The sequence below is a fragment of the Hylobates moloch genome, unplaced genomic scaffold (genome assembly GCF_009828535.3).
Source record: "Hylobates moloch isolate HMO894 unplaced genomic scaffold, HMol_V3 SCAFFOLD_10, whole genome shotgun sequence".
NCBI lineage: Eukaryota > Metazoa > Chordata > Mammalia > Primates > Hylobatidae > Hylobates > Hylobates moloch.
The window spans coordinates 97,339,277-97,362,885 of NW_026652285.1; the positions used below are offsets into that span (position 1 = coordinate 97,339,277).

Consider the following 23,609-nt stretch of genomic DNA (forward strand, 5'->3'; position numbering starts at 1 on the left):
TGAGTGAACATCATTCTTCACATCCACAGCAGAGAGAAAAGAAGAAAGCATGCATCAGAGTGTTGGGCGAGCTTTTAGGAGAGGTGTAAGATACTTCCACTGGTTTGGTATGGAGATGGGGTAAGAGAGCTTGATGACTGGAATGCATTCTTAGTCTTCCTTGCAAGAAATAAGAGATCTGGGTTCCTGGTTCTGCCATTTTATGTGGGGTAGTTATTTTAACTTCTCTAGGCCTTGATTTCCATTTTTAAAAATAGATCTCATGCCAGGCACGGTGGCTCACACCTGTAATCCCAGCACTTTTGGAGGCAGAGGCGGTTGAATCATTTGAGGTCAGGAATTCAAGACCAACCTGGCCAACATGGTGAAACCCTGTCTCTACGAAAAATACAAAAATTAGCCAGGCATGGTGGTGCACACCTGTAGTCCCAGGTACTCAGGAGGCTGAGGCAGGAGAATTGCTTGAACCTGGGAGGTGGAGGTTGCAGTGACCTGAGGTCATGCCGCTGCACTCCAGGCTGGGCGACAGAACAAGACTCCATCTCAAAATAAGTAAATAAATAAAAATAGAAATAGAAAATACATCTCAGGCAGCCCAATGCAGTGGCTCACGCCTGTAATCCCAGCACTTTGGGAGACCGAGGTGGGTGGATCATGAGGTCAAGAGTTCAAGACCAGCCTGGCCAACATGGTGAAACCCCGTCTCTACTTAAAATACAAAAAAAATTAGCTGGGTGTGGTGGCGGGCACCTGAAATCCCAGCTATTTGGGAGGCTGATGCAGAGAATTGCTTGAACCCGGGAGGCAGATGTTGCAGTGAGCTGAGATCATGCCACTGCACTCCCCCAGCCTGGGCGACAGAGCAAGACTCTGTCTCAAAAAGAAAAAAAAGAAAAAGAAAATAGATCTCAGGCATTCCACGTTCTCAAATTTGATTCCTAGTCTAAAAGCATAGGTTCACCAGGCGCGGTGGCTCATGCCTGTAATCCCAGCACTTTGGGTGGCTGAGGCAGGCGGATCACTTGAGGCTAGGAGTTCGAGACCAGCCTGGCCAATATGGTGAAATGCCATCTCTACTAAAAGTACAAAAACTAACCATACGTGGTGACCACGCCTATAATCCCAGCTACTTGGGGGCTGAGGCAGGATAATCGCTTGAACCCAGGAGGCGGAGGTTGCAGTGAACTGAGGGCGCCGCTGCATTCCATCCTGGGTGACAAAGCGAGACTCTGTCTGTAAATAAATACATAAATAGGTCCCACAGTGAAAACTGGTTGCTATTTTGCCCACAAACCTCTTCCAATTTTTCTTGTTGATGTGCCCCTCCAGCATGGCACCTTGAAACAGAGCTAGCCAGAAAACACCAGGGACATCAGAGCATTCTGCAGCTGTGAGCAGAAATGTACGTGGAGATGCACATGGACACATGGCAGAGCTAACCTGGTCTTGGTTTTCTTTCCAGAAGGAGAGCAGAATGACTGAATATGCCTAAACTTCTCTTTGGCAGACATTCAATGGGGATTTTTCCACTAAAGTGGGAACTCACAAAGACTCCATATGTTTGAAAGAGCCACAGACCTTGAATTCCATTTTGTCAATACATTTTGGTTATGGTTTCAAGTAGCTAAAATATTCCTTTCACCAACTTGGCCTTTTACCTGTATTAGCACATCCTCTGAACAGTTCCGTCTGCACAGTAGGTAGTACCATCCTCATTCTATAGATGAGGAACTAGGGTGCAGAGTGGGTAACTTGCCAAATGTCAGAGTTAGATGGTTAGTGCTGGACCCTGAATTTTTTTTTTTTTTCTGACAGAGTCTTGCTCTGTTGCCCAGGCTGGAGTGCAGTGGCACAATACCGGCTCGCTGCAACCTCCACCTCCTGGGTTCAAGTGATTCTCCTGCCTCAGCCTCCTGAGTAGCTGGGATTACAGGCACACACCCGGCTGATTTTTTTTTTTTTTTTTAAGACAGAGTCTCGCTCTGTTGCCCAAGCTGCAGTGCAGTGGCATGATCTTGGCTCACCACAACCTCCACCTCCCGGATTCAAGCAATTCTCCTGCCTCAGCCTCTTGAGTAGCAGGGATTACAGGCGCCCACCACCACGCCTAGCTAATTTTTGTATTTTTAGTAGAGAGGGGGTTTCACCATGTAGGCCAGACTGGTCTCGAACTCCTGACCTCGTGATCCGCCCGCCTCGGCCTCCTAAAGTGCTGGACTTATAGGCTTGAGCCACCGCGCCCAGCCTATGATAGAAATCTTATTCGCTCCATGGTTACAAACAGACAACCCTGAGGCCTGGAGGAAAGTAACTTCAGAACAGATACTCTCATTGCTGAACTTTTTATTTATTGCACTCTTGGCAGTCGTCCCTAGTTGTCTTTTTGTTTGATCTCTGTCTAATTAAGACTTGCTCCTGGAGGCAAAGGGTGGTGGTGTCTGGCTCAGCATAGCACCTGCCATAATTACAAATGGCAATTATGGAATGAATCAGCTGTTTAAAGCACCAAATCTTGAGCTGGCCGGAAGACTGCGCAGGAGGATTGCATGCTCAACTCTCCCCTTTAGAAACTGTTAACAATCGTTGTAACTGGAAATGTAACTGTTATACCCTCCCCCCCTTTTATTTATTTATTTTTTTTGAGAGGGAGTTTTTGCGCTATTGCCCAAGCTGGAGTGTGGTGGCGCCCGGCCCTGTTAGTCCCTTATAAAGTAGATCAGCTGCCGCAGGAATTTGGGTTCCCCAAACGGACGCCCGAACCCGGCATTGCGCAGATCGTTTCCAAGTAGCCCCGGCTTATTTAACCCGTCCTGGAGGGAGGGACCCAAGGAAGCCCCACCCCAATTGGTTCCCCAGAAATGCACAGCCTGGCGTCCACTCCCGGTCTGGGGGGCCCCTCCACCGCCAGCCCAGAAAGGCAGCGTCGGGCCCTCCGCGCGGAGCAGGGAAGGGGGAGCGGTTGGCCCGCACGCTCTTCCGGGTTCTGGGAGGAGGACCCGGACCTAAGTCCCGCCCCTCCAGGGCGGAGTCACGGCTCGCGACTGGCCTAAGTCGCGGCAGGTAATGCGGTCCCGGGCTGGAGGGTAGGGGCGAGGGTCCCCGGATACCGGGTCTATCACAGTCTCGGGGAGGGGGTCTGAATCTTTTAGGGGAGTGGGCGCAAGCCGTGTGCAAAGAATGGGGAAGGGCCTTCCCTGGCTCCATCCTGGCCACTTTGACCGAATCAGCCTGTTTTTTTCCCGACCCCGTCTCCTATCCCCTAGAACTGCCACGTGGGGATGAGATTTGCTGGGCGGGTAGCGGCGGCTGCTGAGGGAGGTCCTGCCCACGTGAAGCCAGCCTAACTGAGCTCTGGACTTTGGGGACAGCTGTCAGTGGCCTAGGCCGCAGGTGAGATTTATCCATTCATCTCTCAATCTATTTTCTTTCTAAATTCACTAGCCACTCCCCCACTTCTACTCTATGCCAGGTCCATTGGTCGGTTCTCAGAATGGATCTGACAGGCTCAGCCCTTTAGGAACTTAGTCTAGTGGAATTTAATCTAGACTCTAGTCTAGAAGCCTTAAATAGATAAACATTCCAAATGATTCCTGCAATGGTGGTGGCTAATACCTTCAGAGCCCAGTGGGTGGAAGAAGGAAGTAACTTGGAAGGGGGTGGAAAAGAAAAGGGCAAATCAGGGAAGGTTTCACCAGGGAAGGGACTTTTGAACTGGGCTTTGAAGGTTAACTAGCAGTTTGCAAATTTCCCAGAAGGGAAGCGACATTCCAAATAGGGGAAGCAGAACAGGCTGCAAAATTATGAAAAGGACTGCCATATTATAAGAACAGCAAAAAACCAGTAATGCAAGAGATTGTGGAGGTGAGTTCACGGGAAAAAAGCTCGACAGCAGAAGGCCTTACTTTCTATGCTATGTTGAGGCCAAGATTTATCCTAGAGCTCAGTATTTCTCAGTTTCTTTCTCGCTCTGTCACCCTGGCTGGAGTGCAGCGGCGCAATCTCGGCTCACTGCAACCTCCACCTCCCGGGTTCACGCCATTCTCCTGCCTCAGCCTCTCCGAGTAGCTGGGACTACAGGCGCCCGCCACCACGCCCGGCCAATTTTTTGTATTTTTAGTAGAGACGGGGTTTCACCGTGGTCTCGATCTCCTGACCTCGTGATCCGCCCGCTTCGGCCTCCCAAAGTGCTGGGATTACAAGCGTGAGCCACCGCGCCCGGCCTATTTCTCAGCTTCTTTAAATATTTTGTCCTTTGAGTGGAGAGCAGTGGCTCACGCCTGTAATCTCAGCTTTTTAGGAGGCTGAGGTGGGAGAATTGCCTGAGGCTAGGAGTTCGAGACCAGCCTGGACAACAAAGTGAAACCTCAATTTCTATTGTTTTCTTTTTTTTTTTTGAGATGGAGTCTTGCTCTGTTGCCAGGCTGGAGTGCAGTGCCGCAATTTTGGCTCACTGCAACCTCCGCCTCTTGGGTTCAAGCAATTCTCACGCCTCAGCCTCCTGAGTAGCTGGGACTACAGGCGTGCGCCACAACGCCCAGCTAATTTTTTTTTGTATTTTTAGTAAAGACGGAGTTTCACCATGTTGGCCAGGATGGTATCGATCTCCTGACCTCATGATCCGCCCACCTCGGCCTCCCAAAGTGCTGGGATTACAGGCATGAGCCACCGCTCCCGGCCCCGTTTCTATTTTTAATTAAAAAATAAATAAATGGCTGGGCTCAGTGGCTCACGCCTATAATCCCAGCATTTTGGGAGGCCGAGGCGAGCCAAGTTCAAGACCAGCCTGGCGAACATAGTGAAACCCCGTCCCTACAAAAAATACAAAAAAAATTAGCCGGATGTGGTGGCACTTGCCTGTAGTCCCAGCTTACTCCGGAGGCTGAGGCAGGAGAATAGCTTGAACCCAGGAGGCGGAGGTTGCAGTGAGCTGAGATCCTGCCACTGCACTCCAGCCTGGGTGACAGAGTGAGACTCCATCTCAATCAATCAATCAATCAATAAAGCTGCTGCCCTGGCACAGTGGCTCACGCCTGTAATTCCAGCACTTTTGGAGGCCGAGACGGGCAGATCACTTGAGGTCAGGAGTTTGAGACCAGCTTGGTCAACATGATGAAACCCCATATCTACTAAAAATTAGCCAGGCATTGTGGCGGGCGCCTGTAATCTGAGCTACTCAGGAGGCTAAGGCAGGAGAATTGCTGGAACACAGGAGGCGGAGGTTACAGCGAGCCAAGATCGTGCCACTGCACTCCAGCCTGGGTGACAGAGTGAGACTCCATCTCAGAAAAAATAAAAATACCAGCACTTTGGGAGGCCGAGGCGGGCGGATCACGAGGTCAGGAGATCGAGACCACGGTGAAACCCCGTCTCTACTAAAAATACAAAAAAAATTAGCCGGGCGTGGTGGCGGGCGCCTGTAGTCCCAGCTACTCGGAGAGGCTGAGGCATGAGAATGGCATGAACCCGGGAGGCGAAGCTTGCAGTGAGCCGAGATTGCGCCACTGCACTCCAGCCTGGGTGACAGAGCGAGACTCTGTCTCAAAAAATAAAAATAAAAATAAAAATAAAAAATAAAGCCAGGCGCAGTGGCTCACGCCTATAATCCCAGCACTTTGGGAGGCTGAGGCGGGCAAATCACCTGAGGTCAGGAGTTAGTGACCAGCCTGGCCAGCATGGTGAAACCCCGTCTCTACTAGAAAAGCTAGAAAAATGAGCTGGGCGTGGGTGGGCACCTGTAATCTCAGCTACTCAGGAGGCTGAGAAAGGAGAATCACTTAAACCTGAGAGGGAAAGGTTGCAGTGAGCGGAGATCGCACCACTGTACTCCAACCTGTGCAACAGAGTGAGACTCTATCTAAAAATAATAATAATAAAAAAGATAAATACATAGGCCAGACATGGTAGCTCACACCTGTAATCCCAGCACTTTGGGAGGCTGAGGCAGGTGGATCAACTGAGGTCAGGAGTTCGAGACCAGCCTGACCAACATGGTGAAACTCCATCTCTACTAAAAATACAAAAATTAGCCGGGCATGGTGGCACATGCCTGTAATCCAAGCTACTCGGGAGGCTGAGGGAGGAGAATCGCTTGAACCTGGGAGGCAGAGGTTGCCATGAGCCGAGATCGTGCCATTGCACTCCAGCCTGGGCAATGAGAGCGAAACTCCATCTCAGATAAATAAATAAATAAATAATAAAAATAAAGATGAAAAGTTGGTGGTGCTTATTCAAATCAATCAGGCCTAGAAATTAGTACATTCAACAGGAAAGGTTTAAAAGGAGGTTGAATTGATTAAGATGATAATCGTAAGTGTCTAAAAAGTGCCTTTCTTTCTTATGCATAGGACACCATGAAGCAGCTGCCAGTCTTGGAACCTGGAGACAAGCCCAGGAAAGCAACATGGTCTGTAAGGAAGGATCCGGACACAGAAAAGCATGAGTTTTTGTTTCATTTATAAGTAGTTTACTAACATATTTGATCATCAACGAAAAAGGGTAGAGATGAAACTGTCTGCAGTTTCTGGTAATTAGACTCAAACTGTCTGAGAAGGTCTTCAGTGGAAAGATGGGGGGCAGTAATTATCACAGAGAAGATGTTAATTTTATTAAAATCCATTTACCAGAAAGAGTAAGGCACTGACCATCTGGCATCCTCAGCTCCAATGCTGTGTCTTCCCCCGAGCTCTGACTCATTTTTGAGATTTTTAGGAAATTAGGTTTGGATTAAAGTGGCTTCACTGTTTCTTGGCTGTTTGTTCAAACAACCCTTTATTCAACAACTAACATTGGCCTGATGGGGGCAGCTGCTCTGTGGGTGCTGGAAGTAAAATTGTAAATAGTCTCTGTGTACTGGGGACTACAGACTAAGCAGGTGATGGTGATAAAATGTGATCTGCTCTGAGTCAGGGCCCACAGAAGGCTGTAGAGAGGTGGCAGTTCTTCAACAGGACCTTGAAGGAGAGACTCCAGACTGGCTTCCATGCATCTGTCTTGCTCTGTACCCAGAATAAAGCCAATCATGGCATTTCCTAGCTTAAAACCCTTTTGTGCCTCCCTGTTGGTGTTGGGATAAAAATCAGACTCCTGGGCTGGGCACGGTGGCTCATGCCTGTAATCCCAGCACTTTGGGAGGCCAAGGCGGGTGGATCTCCTGAGGTCAGGAGTTCGAGACCAGCCTGACCAATATGGTGAAACCCCGTCTCTACTAAAAATACAAAAATTAGCTGGCATGGTGGTGTGCGACTGTAGTCCCAGCTACTAGGAAGGCTAAGACAGGAGAATTGCTTGAATCTGGGAGGTGGAGGTTGCAGTGAGCCGAGATTGTGCCACTGTACTCCAGCATGGGCCACAGAGCAAGAATCCGTTTCAAAAAAAAAAAAAAGGCCAGGAGCGGTGGCTCACGCCTGTAATCCCAGCACTTTGGGAGGCTGAGGCGGGCGGATCATTAGGTCAGGAGATCGAGGCCACCCTGGCTAACATGGTGAAACCCTGTCTCTACTAAAAATACAAAAAATTAGCCAGGCGTGGTAGTGGGCACCTGTAGTGCCAGCTATTCGGGAGGCTGAGGCACTCCAGCCTGGACAACAGAGCGAGACTCCATCTCAAAAAAAAAAATCAGACTCCTGACTAGGCGCAATGGCTCATAACGATAATCCTAACACTTTGGGAGGCTGAGGTGGGTGGATCACTTGAAGCCAGGAGTTTGAGACCAGTCTGGCCAACGTGGCAAAACCCCGTCTCTACTGAAAATGTAAAAATTAGCCAGGAGTGGTGGTGCATGCCTGTAATCCCGGCCACTCAGGAGGCTGAGGCAGGACAATTGCTTGAACCTGGGAGGTGGAGGTTGCAGCGAGCTGAGATGGTGCCACTGCACTCCAGCCTGGGCAACAGAGGGAGACTCCGTCTCAAAACAAACAAACAAACAAAAAAATTAGACTTCTTAAACTGGCCCAATGGTCCCTGCAAAATGTTTCTGCCTGTATTTCCAGCCTCAAATCCCATGACATGTTCCTTTGTTCTCTTTCTCTTCTTTATTGTGCCCTGTGCACTGTTCCACTTAGGAGCTGCTCATGCTGGTCTCTTTGCCTGGATTGCTCTTTCTGCCTGGACTGCTCTTTCCCTCCACTTTTTGTCCCTCTCTTTGCCCAGCTTATTTTATTTTATTTTTGAGACAAGGTCTTCCTCTGTGGCTAGCCGCCCAGGCTGGAATGCATTGGTACAATTGTGGCTCATTATAGCCTCGACCTCCTGGCCTCAAGTAACCTTCCCATCTCCATCTCCCAAGTAACTGGGACTATGAGTGTCTACTACTATGTCCAGCTAATTTTTTTTTTTTTTACAGAGACGCAGTCTCGCTATGTTGCCTAGGCTAGTCTCAAACTCCTGGGCTCAGGTGATCCTCCCACTCTAGCCTCCCAAAGTGCTGCGATTACAGGTGTGAGCCACCACACCTGGCCTACCCTTTGAGACGGAGTCTCGCTCTGTCGCCCAGGCTGGAGTGCAGTGGCGTGCTCTCGGCTCACTGCAAGCTCCGCCTCCCGGGTTCACGCCATTCTCCTGCCTCAGCCTCTCCGAGTAGCTGGGACTACAGGCGCCCGCCACCACGCCCGGCTAATTTTTTTTTGTAATTTTAGTAGAGACGGGGTTTCACCGTGGTCTCGATCTCCTGACCTCTTGATCCACCCGCCTCGGCCTCCCAAAGTGCTGGGATTACAAGCGTGAGCCACCGCGCCCGGCCCAACCCAGCTAATTTCTACTCATACTTCAGATCTCTCTCCAAATGGTGCTTCTTCAGGAAGCCTTCTCTGACCACCCTATCTCCCTGGCTCCTTACAGGGTGAGACCCTCCTAAGATATGCATGTCCTCATGCTGTATATTCTGTACTCCTTTCTACCACAATTGAAGTGAAACAGATAGTTGTGAAACTGTTGAATGTTTCTTTTCCCAACTAGTCTGTAAGGGCTATCAAGGCAGGGACTTTTTTTTGTTATATCCACCATCTCTGGATGGCTGTGTGCTTTTGGTAAATTACTTAACCTTTCTAAGCTTTAGTTCCTCCGTTGTAAAACTTAGATGATGGTAACAGCTGTTATCCTCAAAGGGTTTTTTTGTTTTTGTCTTTGTCTTTGAGACAGAGTCTCGGTCTATCGCCAGGTTGGAGTGCAGTGGCACGATCTCAGCTCACTGCAACTTCCGCCTCCCGGGTTCAAGCGATCCTGCCTCAGCCTCCCAAGTAGCTGGGACTATAGGCACTTGCCACCACGCCCAGGTAATTTTTGTATTTTTAGTAGAGATGGGGTTTCATCATGTTGCCCAGGATGGTCTCAATCTCTTGACCTCATGATCTGCCTGCCTCGGCCTCCCAATGTGGTGGGATTACAGGCGTGAGCCACTGCACCCAGCCCTCAAAGGGGTTTTGTGTAGATTAAGTGACATCAGAATAGAGATCTGAATGGGAAACAGGTTTGGCAACCACTGATGAATATATAGATGAGTGGTAATTGAAGTTATCACTACAGATAACATTAATCAGGTAAGCAAATGTAAAGTGAGGAAAAGAGAATCTTGAGGATGACTGAGAGTCAGGAGGTGGCTGGTAGGAAAGGAGTCGGAGAAGGAAGCAGAAAGGACAACCAGAAAGGTGAGTGCAGAACCAAAGGAAGGGATGTGGGAAAGCCAGGCTGGGAGAAAGGCACAAGAAGGGGGGAGAGGTCAGGAGTCCCAAACACCAGAGAGGTCAAATAAGACAGGGCCTGAAAAACAGCTACAGAATTTTCTTTTCCAATCAGGAAACTTCAAGTGTGTTTTCTCAGTCAGCATTCAGAATCACTGTGGAGAGTGGAACGGGCCGGGTGCGGTGGGCGCATCCCTAGCACTTAGGGAGACCAGGGCAGAAGGATTGCTTGAGGCTGGGAGTTCAAGGCTGGCCAACATAGTGAAACCCCATCTCTACTAAAAATACAAAAATTAGCCAGGCATGGTGGTGCGCGCCTGAAGTCCCAGCTACTTGGGAGGCTGAGGCAGGAGAATCACTTGAAGCCTGGAAGTGGAGGTTATGGTGAGCCAAGATTGCACCACTGCACTCCAGCCTGGGCAACAGAGCGAGACTGTCTCAAAAAAAAAAAAAAAAGAGAGAGAGAGAGATAGTGGAATGACCAAATCCTGTATGTGATTTTTCAGAGTGCTAGCTTTGGCTTCCATCAGATTGAGCTTTGGGGGTAAACTGGAAAAGCTCTGAAATCAGTAAATTCTGGATAATTTTTTTGATGGGGAGGAATCACTGGCTAGTGGCAAGAGCCCCAGGGCTGTTGGTTACCATGTGGTGGCACATAAATCTCTCGCCACCATTTATTGAGTCCTTCCCTGCCCTGTTTTGACATCTTGTCTTAGTCTTCACAATCATCTTTTGTAGTAAGAACTGTTGCTGTCCAGCCAGGCACAGTGGATTACCCCTGTAATCCCAGCACTTTGGGAGGCTGAGGCGGGCGGATCACCTGAGGTGTTGGGAGTTCGAGACCAGCCTGACCAACATGGAGAAACCCCATCTCTACTAAAAATACAAAATTAGCCAGGTGTGGTGGCACATGCCTGTAATCCCAGCTGCTAGGGATTACACACTACTGCGTTTATTCTCGGCTCAGGCCTCCTGAATACATCCTTCCTTTGGCAGGTACACCTTGACTCTCCCTGGAGACATCCCCTGTGCTCGAGTTGGCCACAGCTGTTCATATTTACCCCCAGTTGGTAATGCCAAGAGAGGGAAGGTCTTCATTGTTGGGGGAGCAAATCCAAACAGAAGCTTCTCAGACGTGCATGCCATGGATCTGGGTAAGACCAGCAGCTGCAGAGTACATGCCCTGTGGCCAGAGAACAGGGCTGTGTGCTGCTAGCCATGAGCAGGGCATTCCTAAAAACACCAGCAGGTTTTTCCTATAAGAAAAAAAGGCCAGGACCAGGTGTGGTGGCTCACACCTGTAATCCCAGCACTTTGGGAGGCCAAGATGGGTGGATCACCTGAGGTTAGAGTTCGAGACCAGCCTGACCAATTTGATGAAACCCCGTCTTTACTAAAAATACAAAAAAAATTAGCCGGGTGTGGTGGTGGGCACCTGTAGTCCCAGCTACTTGGGAGGCTGAGACAGGAGAATTACTTGAACCGAGGAGACAGAAGTTACAGTAAGCCAAGATCAGGCCACTGCACTCCAGCCTGGGCAACAGAGCAAGACTCCGTCTCAAAAAAAAAAAAAAGAAAAAAGAAAAAGTGAGCATCACTGACAGATCCCTAAGGTTTCTTAGCAGGCCCCTGGCACACATTCATCTGACCAGTACCTCCTTGTTTAGGGGGAGAGAACCCTTATGGAGCCCTGGTGGTCCAGCCATTTATTCATCAATATTTCTGTAGGATACATTGATGACTACCACCACTCATTCTATTCACATATCTGATATATCACCAAGCCCTACATATCTCTTATCTTTGTTTTTTGTTGTTTTTTTTTTGAGATGGAGTTTCGCTCTTATTGCCCAGGCTGGAGTGCAATGGCGCGATCTTCACTCACTGCAACCTCTGCCTCCCAGGTTCAAGTGATTCTCCTGCCTCAGCTTCCCCAAGTACTTGAGATTACAGGCATGCGCCACCATGCCCAGCTAATTTTTTTTTTTTTTTTTTAGACGGAGTCTCACTCTGTCGCCAAGGCTGGAGTGCAGTGGCATGACCTCGGCTGACCGCAACCTGTGCCTTCCAGGTTCAAGCGATTCTCCTGCCTCAGCCTCCTGAGAAGCTGGGATTACAGGCGCCCATCACTACGCCCAGCTAATCTTTTGTATTTTTAGTAGAGACTGGGTTTCACCATGTTGGCCAGGATGGTCTCGAACTCCAGACCTCGTGATTCGCCCTTCTCGGCCTCCCAAAGTGCTGGGATTACAGTGAGCCACCACGCCCAGCCTATATATCTCTTATCTTTATCCATGTCTGTCCATTTCCACTACTACTACTGTAGTCCAAGCCACTGTTTTCTCTCAACTAGACTTACAATAGCCTCCTCATCGGCCTCCCTGCTTCCAAGTTTACCCACTATACAGTGCATTTTCTGTATCTAGCCAGTGAATATCATCTAAAATACAAATCTGACCATGTCATTCCCTATTTCAGACCTTTCTCAACCTCCCTTTTTTTTTTTTTTTTTTGAGACCAAGTCTTTCTCCGTTGCCCAGGCCGGAGTGCAGTGGTGCCACAAACTCTGCTCACTGCAACCTCTGCCTCCTGGGTTCAGGCAATTCTCCTGCCTCAGCCTCCTGAATAGCTGGGATTACGGGTGTGCACCACCACGCCCAGCTAATTTTTGTATTTTTAGTAGAGATGAGGTTTCACCATGTTGATCAGGCTGGTCTTCAAATCCTGACCTCGTGATCCTCCCACCTCGGCCTCCCAAAGTGCTGGGATTACGCATGTAAGCCACCACACCAGCCTTTTTTTTTTTTTTTTTTTGAGGCAGCGTGTCGCTCTGTCACCCAGGCTGGAGCGCAGTGGCACAATCTTGGCTTACTGCAACCTCTGCCTCCCGGGTTCAAGCAATTCTCCTGCCTCTGCCTCCTGAATAGCTGGGATTACAGGCGCGTGCCACCAGCCTGGCTAATTTTTGTATTTTTAGTAGAGATGGGGTTTCACCATGTTGGCCAGGCTGGTCTCAAACTTCTGACCTCAAGTGATCTGCCTGCGTCAGTCTCCCAAAGTGCTGGGATTACAGCAGTGAGCCACCTAGCCCAGTCCCAACCTCATTTCTTGGCTCTCTCCAACCCACATTTGCTGCACTGGATATCCTTCAGTTCCTTGAACACAGCTTGAGCTCTCTGGCCTCCACGCCTTTGCACACACAGATCCCTCTGCTAGGAATGTTTTTCCCTTTTTTTATCATCTGGCTACTCTATATCTTTCAGATTTCAGATTAAATGTCACTTCTACCAGGAACCTTTCCCGTTACCTCTGGACTCATTCAGGCACTACATGACTCTCTATGTCCATAGTCTTATGTGCTCTTCCATCCTGTCTGCCTTCACAGCCCTATCACATGTGATTGTTTCTTGTCCATCTGCCCCACAAGAACATAAACTCCTTAGAAACAGATAGCATATTTTCCTCATCATCATATCACAGACACTACCACAGGGCTTAGTACAGAGTGGGTGCTCTATAAGTATTTAAATGAATGAATGAATGAACCTGCTATTAAGAAACAACTGGGGCCGGGCGCGGTGGCTCACGCCTGTAATCCTGGCACTTTGGGAGGCTGAGGCAGGCAGATCACAAGGTCAAGAGATCGAGACCATCCTGGCTAACACGGTGAAACCCTGTCTCTACTAAAAATACAAAAAATTAGCTGGGCATGGTGGCGGGCGCCTATAGTCCCGGCTACTCCGGGAGGCTGAGGCAGGAGAAGGGCGTGAATCCGGGAGGCAGAGCTTGCAGTGAGCTGAGATCGTGCCACTGCACTCCAGCCTGGGTGACAGAGCGAGTCTCTGTCTCAAAAAAAAAAAAAAGGAAATGATTATTAGCTGGGCGTGGTGACTCACGCCTGTAATCCCAGCACTTTGGGAGGCCGAGGCAGGCAGACCACGAGGTCAGGAGATCGAGACCATCCTGGCCAACATGGTGAAACTCTGTCTCTACTAAAAATATAAAAAAAATTAGCTGGGCATGATGGCTTGTGCCCGTAGTCCCAGCTGAGGTGGGAGAATTGCTTGCATCTGGGAGGCAGAGGTAGCAGTGAGCCAAGATTACGCCACTGCACTCCAGTCTGGCAACGGAGCAAGACTCTGTCTCAAAAAAAAAAAAAAGAAAAGAAAAAAAAGAAACGATTATTCTTTGCTCTACACAAGGGCAGAAGTTGAACAATGGTGGCCCACTTACGTATTTTGTTAGGTCCATGGAACATTTCCATATTGTTTTAATCTGAAGTTTTTTTTTTTGAAATGGAGTCTCAAACGATCTTGGCTCACTGCAACCTCTGCCTCCTGGGTTAAAGTGATTCTCCTGGGCTGGGCACTGTGGCTCACCAGGCTATAATCCCAGCACTTTGGGAGGCCGAGGCGGGCGGATCACGAGGTCAGGAAATCGAGACTATCCTGGCTAACACGGTGAAAACCCATCTCTACTAAAAATACAAAAAAAAATTAGCCAGACGTGGTGGTGGGCGCCTGTAGTCCCAGCTACTCGGGAGGCTGAGGCAGGAGAATGGCATGAACCCACAGAGCTTGCAGTGAGCCAAGATCACGCCACTGCACTCCAGCCTGGGTGATAGGGCGAGACGCCGTCTCAAAAAAAAAAAAAAAAAGTGATTCTCCTGCTTCATACTCCCAAGTAGCTGGAACTACAGGCGCGCGCCACCATGACCCACTAATTTTGTATTTTTAGTAGAGATGGGGTTTCACCATGTTGGCCAGGCTGGTCTTGAACTCCTGACCTCAAGTGATCCACCCACCTCGGCCTCCCCAAGTGCTGGGATTACATGCGTGAGCCACCACGCCCAGCCTAATCTTAAATTGTTTACCAACCAATTATGCAGAAATCTACATATAAAAATTTAAATGGTTTGGCTTCTCTTGATAATGTTGGAAAATCTAATGTCAGTAGGCCTGCCTGTCTACATGGCAACAATTATTTGGAACTGAGCTGCCACCTATCAAGAGGGCTCTTATTCTCCAGTTTGCCACAGTTTTTGTTACTCCTGCCTAGGCATTTGAATTTCTACTCCCTGCACTAAAAAAATCAAAGGTAGGCTGGACGAGGTGTAATCCCCCAGCACCTTGGGAGGCCGAGGCGGGCGGATCACTTGAGGTCAGGAGTTCGAGGCCAGCCTGGCAAACATGGTGAAACCCCCATCTCTACTAAAAATACAAAAGTTAGCCAGGCATGGTAGCACACGCTTTTAATCCCAGCTGCTTGGGAGGCTGAGGCAGGAGAATCGCTTGAACCTGGGAGGCAGAGGTTGCAGTGAGCCGAGATCGCGCCAGTGTGCTCCAGCCTGGGCAATAGAGCAAGACTCCATCTCAAAAAAAAAAAAAAAATTCAAAGGTAAATTAAATCACTTCTAGCTCTCAATTACATTAAATTAGTTCAAGTTACATCTTTATTGCAACCTATTAATAGCTTTGTGACCCTGGCTACACCATCTCAACCATCTGGACCTCAGTGCTCTATAAAGTAGGGATAATAACTTGCTTCAGATCTAACAAGATAATGCCTGTAAAGGTCTTGTGTAATTGGTTAACCAAGTAAAATAACTATTAATAATAAAGGTTAGGTTTTTTTTCTTTTTTTGAGACAGAGTCTTACTCTGACACCCAGGCTGGAGCACGATCTCAGCTCACTGCAAGCTCTGCCTGCCGGGTTCATGCCATTCTCCTGCCTCAGCCTCCCAAGCAGCTGGGACTACAGGTGCCTGCCACCACGCCCAGCTAATTTTTTGTATTTTTAGTAGAGACAGGGTTTCACCATGTTAGCCAGGATGGTCTCGATCTCCTGACCTCGTGATCCGCCTGCCTCGGCCTCCCAAAGTGCTGGGATTACAGGTGTGAGCCACCGTGCCCGACCAAGTTTAGGTATTACTATTCTGTGAACTTGTCTTAGCCAGCCATCATTTATTTGCAAGTAACAGAATCTCACTTAAACCAGAGGAAAAAGGAGGAATTTATTTAGTCAGATACAGGCGTGTTTCTTTCTTTCTTTCTTTTTTTTTGAGACAGTCTTGCTGTGTTCCCAGACTGGAGTACAGTGGCACAATCTTGGCTGGCTGCAACCTCCGCTTGGTTAACCAAGTAAAATAACCCCAGGTTCAAGTGATTCCCCTGCCTCAGCCTCCCAAGTAGCTGAGACTATAGGCGCATGCCACTATGCTTGGCTAATTTTTTGTATTTTAGTAGAGAGAGGTTTCACATGTTGGCCAGAATGGTTTCAATCTCCTGACCTCGTGATCTGCCCACCTGGGCCTCCCAAAGTGCTTGGATTACAGGCATGAGCCACTGCACCCGGCCCATACAGGCGTGTTTCAAAGAATTCAAGGACAGGAAGTAGAGCCCAGGATCATGAGACAGTGGAAGCACTTGATCTTGTTGGCTCATTCTAGTTTCATTGGCTACCTTCAACCCAATCAGCTAAAGCTACAAAGTCAAAGTGTGGTACAAACATGTCATCTGGGATCTACCCTTGTGGTTTACAAAGTGGGGACAGTTTCCATAGAACGGGGTCTATGGACTAGGCAGACAGCCCCCTAAGTATCTATTATAGAATTTTCTGGAGGTTGACAACATGCTCTTTAAGTGATTCAGTGGTTTTCATTTATGTTTATGGCCCTCTTCTCATGACCCTCCCCAAGTGTGCCAACCAATATAACAGTTGGCAGCCCCAATCTAGGAACTGGGTGAAATGTTTTCCAGGAAAACACCAGTGGGACTTAGTTACCTGCAAGGGCCTCTTGCCCCGGTATGAACATGCTAGCTTCATTCCCTCCTGCACACCTGACCGTATCTGGGTATTTGGAGGTGCCAACCAATCAGGAAATCGAAATTGTCTACAAGTCCTGAATCCTGGTAAGTAGCCAAAGGTTATTTTATTTACATACATACAAATAAATGTTCATGCATATATATGTGTGTATATATATACACACACACACACACACACATATATATATAAATCCAATTATAATTCCAGTACATTTGGATTATACTAATTACCATTTAACTTTGCTGACATAGAAAACAGGAATTTTAACTTGTAGCATAATCTGAAAACAACAGAAGAAAAACAATTGTTGGTAACACATACAATTTTTAACTTGTTAAGTGTCAAAGCTGGAAGGGACTTCAGAGAACAGCTATGCCAAGTGGGCAACTCAGGTTTATCAAGGGGAAAGTGACTTTCCTAAAGTCACAAGAGGCCGGGTGTGGTGACCCATGCCTGTAATCCCAGTACTTTGGGAGGCTGAGGAAGGCAGATCCCTTGAGGTTAGGAGTTTGAGATTGGCCTGGCCAGCATGGTGGAAACCCTATCTCTATTTAAAATACAAAAATTAGCTGGGCATGGTGGTGGGCGCCTATAATCCCAGCTACTCAGGAGGCTTAGGCAGTAGAATCGCTTGAACCCGGGAGGCGGAGATCGCAGTGAGCTGGGATCATGCCACTGCACTCCAGCCTGAGAGACAGAGTGAGACTCTGTCTCAAAAAAAAAAAGAAAAAGAAAAAAAATTTTTAAAAAAATAAAGTCACAAGAGAGTCAGTGACTGAGCCAGGCTTAGAATCCAAGTCACCTAGATTAGTGGTCCTCCAGTAAAGGCGATTGTGCCCCCAGGGGACATCTGGCCCTATCTGGAAACATTTTGGGTTATCACAACTGGGGGTAGGGTGGGCTAATGGCTTCTAGAGGGTAGAGGTCAGATATGCTGTATATATATCCTGTCGTGCCTAAGACAGCCACCACAGGGAAGAATTATCTGGCCTAAAATGTCAGTAGTGCCAAAGTTCAGAAACACTGACCTGGATCCTCCTAGTATGTTTCTTTTTGCCAAAAGTACAAAGTTCCTAACTTGTCTCACTGGCAAGACATTTTGTTTGTTCGTTTTGTTTGTTTTTATTTTTCATATCTTGCTGTTTCCATCACTGGTAGTTTTATCATAGAGGAAGCAGTTTGGGAACATCACTACTGAGAGGAGGTTGCTAAACCACCTGTGGGGAAGTGGACTTGTCTTTTTGCCTTTTGTTTGTTTGTTTTTGTTTTTCTCTTTACAAATATCATTTATGTTCATTGTAAAATACTTGAAAAGTACAAATAAGTGGAAAAAGTCATCCACAATCCTATTATATTAAGGCTATTACCAATTTTCTGTCTTTCTTTTGTGACGGAGTTTCACTCGTTACACAGGCTGGAGTGCAATGGTGTGATCTCGGCTCACTACAACCTCCGCCTCCCGGGTTCAAGCGATTCTCCTGCCTCAGCCTCCCAAGTAGCTGGGATTACAGGCATGTGCCACCATGCCTGGCTAATTTTGTATTTTTAGCAGAGATGGGGTTTCTCCATGTTAGCCAGGCTGGTCTTGAATTCTTGATCTCAGGTGATCCGCCCACCTCAGCCTCCCAAAATGCTGGGATTACAGGCGTCAGCCAATATGCCCGGCCCAGCTTTCTGTCTTTTTCCCGTCTTTTCTCTGTTTTTACAAGCCTGAAATCATACTATATTTACACGTTCATAACTTTTTCCTTTTAATTTCATAATCCCAGGAGAAATAGGTGGGGTTTTTTTTTTTTTGGCTTTAGCAAAAATAATTGATTTGTTATTAATAACAATGCTTTGTTAATATAATATCGTTTGTTTTGTTTTGGGTTTTTTTGTTGTTGTTAACTTTTTTTTTTTTTTCGAGGCAGGGTCTCACTCTGTTGCCCAGGCTGGGATGCAGCGGTATGATCATAGCTCACTGCAGCCTCAACCACCCAGGCTCAGGTGAACCTCCTACCTCAGCCTCCCAGGTAGCTGGGACTACAGGCTCTTGCCACCATGCCTAGCTAATTTGTTTGTATTTTTTGTAGAGACAGAGTTTTGCCATGTTGCCCAAGCTGGTCTCAAACTCCTGGGCTCAAGCAATTTGCCTGCCTCAGCCTCCCAAAGTGTTGGGATTACAGATATGTGCCACTGCACCTGGCCAACATAATTTTTAATGGCTGTATCATACTCCATTAAATATAAAATACTCCATAATACCATAATTCCTCCATTTATGAATATTTAGTTCTTTTCAGGTTTTTCCATTATAATTAACAAAGCAGTGAACATCTTCATTCAGAAGTCATAGGCTGTATTTCAAATTATTTTCTTAGGGTTCCTGCCAAGAAATAAAAAGACTAGGTAAAATACTGTGAACCTTTTCAAGGTTTTGATACATACTACCAAATTGCTCTCCAGAAAGATTTTTCCAGTTTATCCTCTCTCCAACTGTGTTTTACAGTGTTTCTTTCATTACTGACCAGCACTGAATTTATCAGTTTTAAACATTGCTAATTTGATAGGCAAAAACACTTGTACATAGTTTAAATATGCATTTTGGGCCGGCGCGATGGCTCACACCTGTAATCCCAGCACTTTGGGACGCTGAGGTGTACAGATCACCTGAGGTCAGGAGTTCGAGAGCAGCCTGGCCAACATGGTGAAACCCTGTCACTACTAAAAATACAAAAATTAGCCAGGCGTGGTGGTGCATGCCTGTAGTCCCAGCTGCTGAGGAGGGCGAGGCAGGAGGATCGCTTGAACCCAGGAGACAGAGGTTGCAATGTGCCCAGATCGCGCCACAGCCTGAGCAATGAGTGAGACTCCCTCTCAAAAAAGCATTTTTTGACCTGGACATTTTTCACATGTCAGCCAACTCTTGCTCAGTTCCCTCTATCAACAATATATTTGGGGTGTTGCCCACCTAATACATTTGTTGAGTATTGCCCGGTAAAAAAAAAAAATAAAAATAAACTATTTTACAATAGTTGGTCAGAGTTCAGGAACTAGGACCAAATTTTCTTATATGTCAAGTATTTAAATTCCTTCAGCACATTTAGACAGTATGTTATCTTTTAATTTGATTTATTTGTTTGGATATTTATTTCCTGTCTTCCTTCCTCTTCCCTGCCCTCCCTCTGTGGAACATAAGTGCTTTGAAGAGAAGAGTTTGTTCATTGTTGAATACTCAGGGTACAGAAGGAACACTGTCAGAAATAAAGTAGACACGGCCGGGCGTGGTGGCTCATGCCTGTAATCCCAACACTTTGGGAGGACGAGGAGGGCGGATCAAAAGGTCAGGAGTTCCAGACCAGCCTGGCCAACATACTGAAACCTTGCCTACTAAAAATACAAAAAAAAAATTAGCTGGGCTTGGTGGCAAGTGCCTGTAGTCCCAGCTACTTGGGAGGCTGAGGCAGGAGAATCGCTTGAACCTGGGAGGTGGAGGTTGCAGTGAGCCAAGATCGCGCCACTGCACTGCAGCCTGGGTGACAGGGTGAGACTCCGTCTCAAAAAAAAAAAAAAAAAAAAGAGAGTAGACACTTGGCAGACCATTTGGCTAATTGTGAAGAAAATTTGCTTGGAGGAGTAGCAGTATGATATGGTGGTTAAGGGCACAGATGAGGGTCTCTGTTTTGCTATGCACTAACCAGGACCTTGGACAAGTGATTTAACCTCTCTCTGCCTCTGCTTTCTGTCACATTGGATAATAATAGTTTCTACCTTGTTAATTTGTCAAGGATTTAAATAAACACAGCATCTGGCACATAATTAATGCTCAATAATTGTTGTGGTAGTTGATGTAGTTAAGGTTTGGCAAAGGGAAATCAGTTCTGGAACCCTGGCCTTTTGATTTTCAACAATGGTATCCATTGAAATAAAATAAAGTGAGAATATGGAAAGCTTCTGCCAAAGAAGGTGATTTTATTTTATTTTATTTTATTTTTTTATTTTATTTTTGAAACAGTCTCACTCTGTTGCCAAGGCTGGAGTGCAGTGGTGCGATCTCAGCTCGCTGCATCCTCCGCCTCTTAGGTTCAAATGATTCTCCAGCCTCAGCCCCCCCGAGTAGCTGGGATTACAGGTGCATGCCACCATGCCCAGCTAATTTTTATAATAAAGAGGGTGGTTTTCTATCGTATCCCTTTTCTCTCCTAGAAAATATAATTTGACATCATGCCCAAGAAATATGAAATATGTACTTAGTTGCATTTGTTACCAAGGCAAGTCCTTCAAATGCTCAGGACTCCTTTGTGATTCTTTGTGCTGGTGTTTGACTTGGCAGCAATACAGCCCCAGGGTCTTCTGGGCCTTGAGGTGACATGTATACCTTTCTAGCTCCCTCTAAGATCCAAAAGCTCTCCAACATCTGTAACTATAGAGACAGCTACATTTTGCTTTGGATATAGGCTGAGACTTTTTCAGTCTCCAGGTCCCCATTTGAGTCCCACACATATTACAGATGTTTCCTGTGGCATTTTATATATTGGATGCAGACCTTTTACAAAAGACAATTTCTTGGTGTGTTATGGTAGAGCAAGTATGGGACTCTGATAGAACTGAGTCCAGGCCGGGCGCGGTGGCTCACGCCTGTCATCTCAGCACTTTGGGATGCCCAGGAGGGCGGATCATGAGGTCAGGAGCTCGAGACCATCCTGGCTAACACGGTGAAACCCCATCTCTACTAAAAAAAAAATACAGGCCGGGCGTGGTGGGTCAAGCCTGTAATCCCAGCACTTTGGGAGGCCGAGGCTGGCGGATCACAAGGTCAGGGGATCGAGACCATCCTGGCTAACACAGTGAAACCCCGTCTCTACTAAAAATACAAAAAATTAGCCGAGCGTGTTGGCAGGCGCCTGTAGTCCCAGCTACTTGGGAGGCTGAGGCAGGAGAATGGCGTGAACCCGGGAAGCGGAGCTTGCAGTGAGCTGAGATTGCGCCACTGCACTCCAGCCTGGGGGACAGAGCAAGACTCCGTCTCAAAAAAAAAAAATACAAAAAATTAGCCGGGCATGGTGGCGGGCGCCTGTAGTCCCAGCTACTCGGGAGGCTGAGGGAGGAGAATGGCGTGAACCCGGGAGGCGCAGCTTTGCAGTGAGCCAAGATTGCGCCACTGCACTCCGGCCTGGGAGCCACAGCGAGACTCCATCTCAAAAAAAAAAAAAAAAAAAAAGAACTGAGTTCAAACTCCTGCTCTGCTACACACATATGCTATAACCTGCAGGAAAGGATTTAAATGTGCAGAGCTTCAGTTTCCCCACCTAAAAGTAGAGATACTTCTGCTCACTTCCCAGGCTCGAGTGAAGACACCAGAGATGGCAGTGCCCAGGGAAATGATGCTGCCCATTGAGGGTGCTCAATTAATGCATCTGCTTCTATAAAATCCAGGTTTCATCCTTAAAAGAAATAAGCTTCTATATATCTATCTAGGTGGTGAAATTTTATTCTCCAGTCAGAGGAGTGGGAATTACATAGATCTTGGTGTTACTGAAACAGAGTTTAAATTCCAACTCAGCCATTTCTTAGGCATGTCACTTTATCTGTCTCTCTTTCTCTCTCTCTCTTTCTTTATCTTATTCTGTAACCCAGGCTGGAGTTGCAGTGGTGTGACCTTGGCTCACTGCAACCTCAACCGCTGCAGGCTCAGTTAACCCTCCCACCTCTCAGGTAGCTGGGACTATAGGCGTACGCCACCACACCCGACTATTTTTTTTTTTGTATTTTTTTGTAGAGACAGGGTTTTTCCATGTTGCCCAGGCTGGTCTCAAACTCCTGGGCTCAAGCAATCCACCTGCCCCAGCCTGCTAAAGTGTTGCGATTACAGGCATGAGCCACCGAGCCTGGCTAGCCATGTCACTTTTAAAAAGTGACTTAATCCATCCCTACTTCAATTCTCTTATCTGTAAAATGGGGAAATTAATATTTGTTTAGCATTTACTGTTTAGTAGGGACTGTTATTACTGCTACTGAAATGTAATAGTATTGTCTATTTTTTTTTCATTTCTTTCTTTCTTTCTTTTTTTTTTTTTTTCAAGATATGGTCTTACTCTTTTACCCAGGCTAGAGTGCAATGGCACGATCATAGTTCATTACAGCCTCAAACTCCTGGGCTCAAGCAATCCTCCTGCCTTGGCCTCCCAAAGTGCTAGCGTTACAGGCCTTACAGCCACTGTGCTCAGCCTAATTTTTTTAATTTTTAATTTATTTTATTATTATTATTTTTTAAGATGAAGTCTCGCTTTGTCAACCAGGCTGGAGTGCAGTGGCATGATCTCAGCTCACTGCATCCTCTGCCTCCTGGTTCAAGCGATTCTCCTGTCTCAGCCTCCTGAGTAGCTGGGATTACAGGTCCCCACCACCACACTTGGCTATTTTTTTGTTGTTGTTGATTTTTAGTAGAGATGGGATTTCACCATGTTGGCCAGGCTGGTCTAGAACTGCTGACTTCAAGTGATCCACCCACCTTGGTCTCCCAAAGTGCTGGGATTACAAGCGTAAGCCACTGCACCTGGCTGATTTTTTGTATCGACAGGATATTGCTTTGTTTCCCAGTCTGGTCACAAACTCCTGGACTCAAGCAATCCTCCTACCTCAACTTCACAAACTGCTGAGATTACAGGTGTTAGCTACTGCACATGGCCTGCCTACTTTATTTTATTGGCCACATTTTCTGGGAAGTTTGGCACACTTGGACTCTGGCATCTAGTGGGAATGAATTTTAGCAGATGTTAGGGGGAGCGATAGTGAACAAAGCAGAAGAGGGTTCAGAGAGGATATTTGAAGGCCTCCAAAACAAATTGACCTCTTTTTTTTTTCTTTTTTTTGATATGGAGCCTTGCTCTGTCACCCAGGCTGGAGTGCAGTGGTGCACTCTCAGCTCACTGCAACCTTCACCTCCTGGGTTCAAGCGATTCTCCTCCCTCAACCTCCTGAGGAGCTGGGATTACAGGTCCCTACCACCATACCCGGCTAATTTTTTAGATTTTTAGTAGAGACGGGGTTTTACCCCATGCTGGCTAGGCTGGTCTCGAACTCCTGACCTCAAGTGATCTGCCCGCCTTGGCCTCCCAAAGTGCT

The 23,609-nt window shown here is 47.2% G+C and overlaps 1 protein-coding gene across 4 annotated transcripts in view; it reads left to right on the top strand.

Annotated features, from left to right (window-relative positions):
- The first annotated feature begins 3,019 nt into the window (after positions 1–3,019).
- RABEPK (Rab9 effector protein with kelch motifs) overlaps positions 3,020–23,609 on the top strand; it is a 32,899-nt gene continuing 12,309 nt past the window's right edge. The window contains exons 1-6 of one of the 4 annotated variants that reach the window (XM_058445227.1): positions 3,020–3,060; positions 3,264–3,390; positions 6,345–6,403; positions 9,136–9,269; positions 10,671–10,828; positions 16,433–16,585. In XM_058445227.1, the coding sequence (XP_058301210.1) occupies positions 10,819–10,828; positions 16,433–16,585 (163 nt within the window). In that variant the 5' untranslated portion in view covers positions 3,020–3,060; positions 3,264–3,390; positions 6,345–6,403; positions 9,136–9,269; positions 10,671–10,818. The remainder of the gene's footprint in view (positions 3,061–3,263; positions 3,391–6,344; positions 6,404–9,135; positions 9,270–10,670; positions 10,829–16,432; positions 16,586–23,609) is intronic. The other 3 variants (XM_032165123.2, XM_032165120.2, XM_032165122.2) reach the window with 3 other exon arrangements.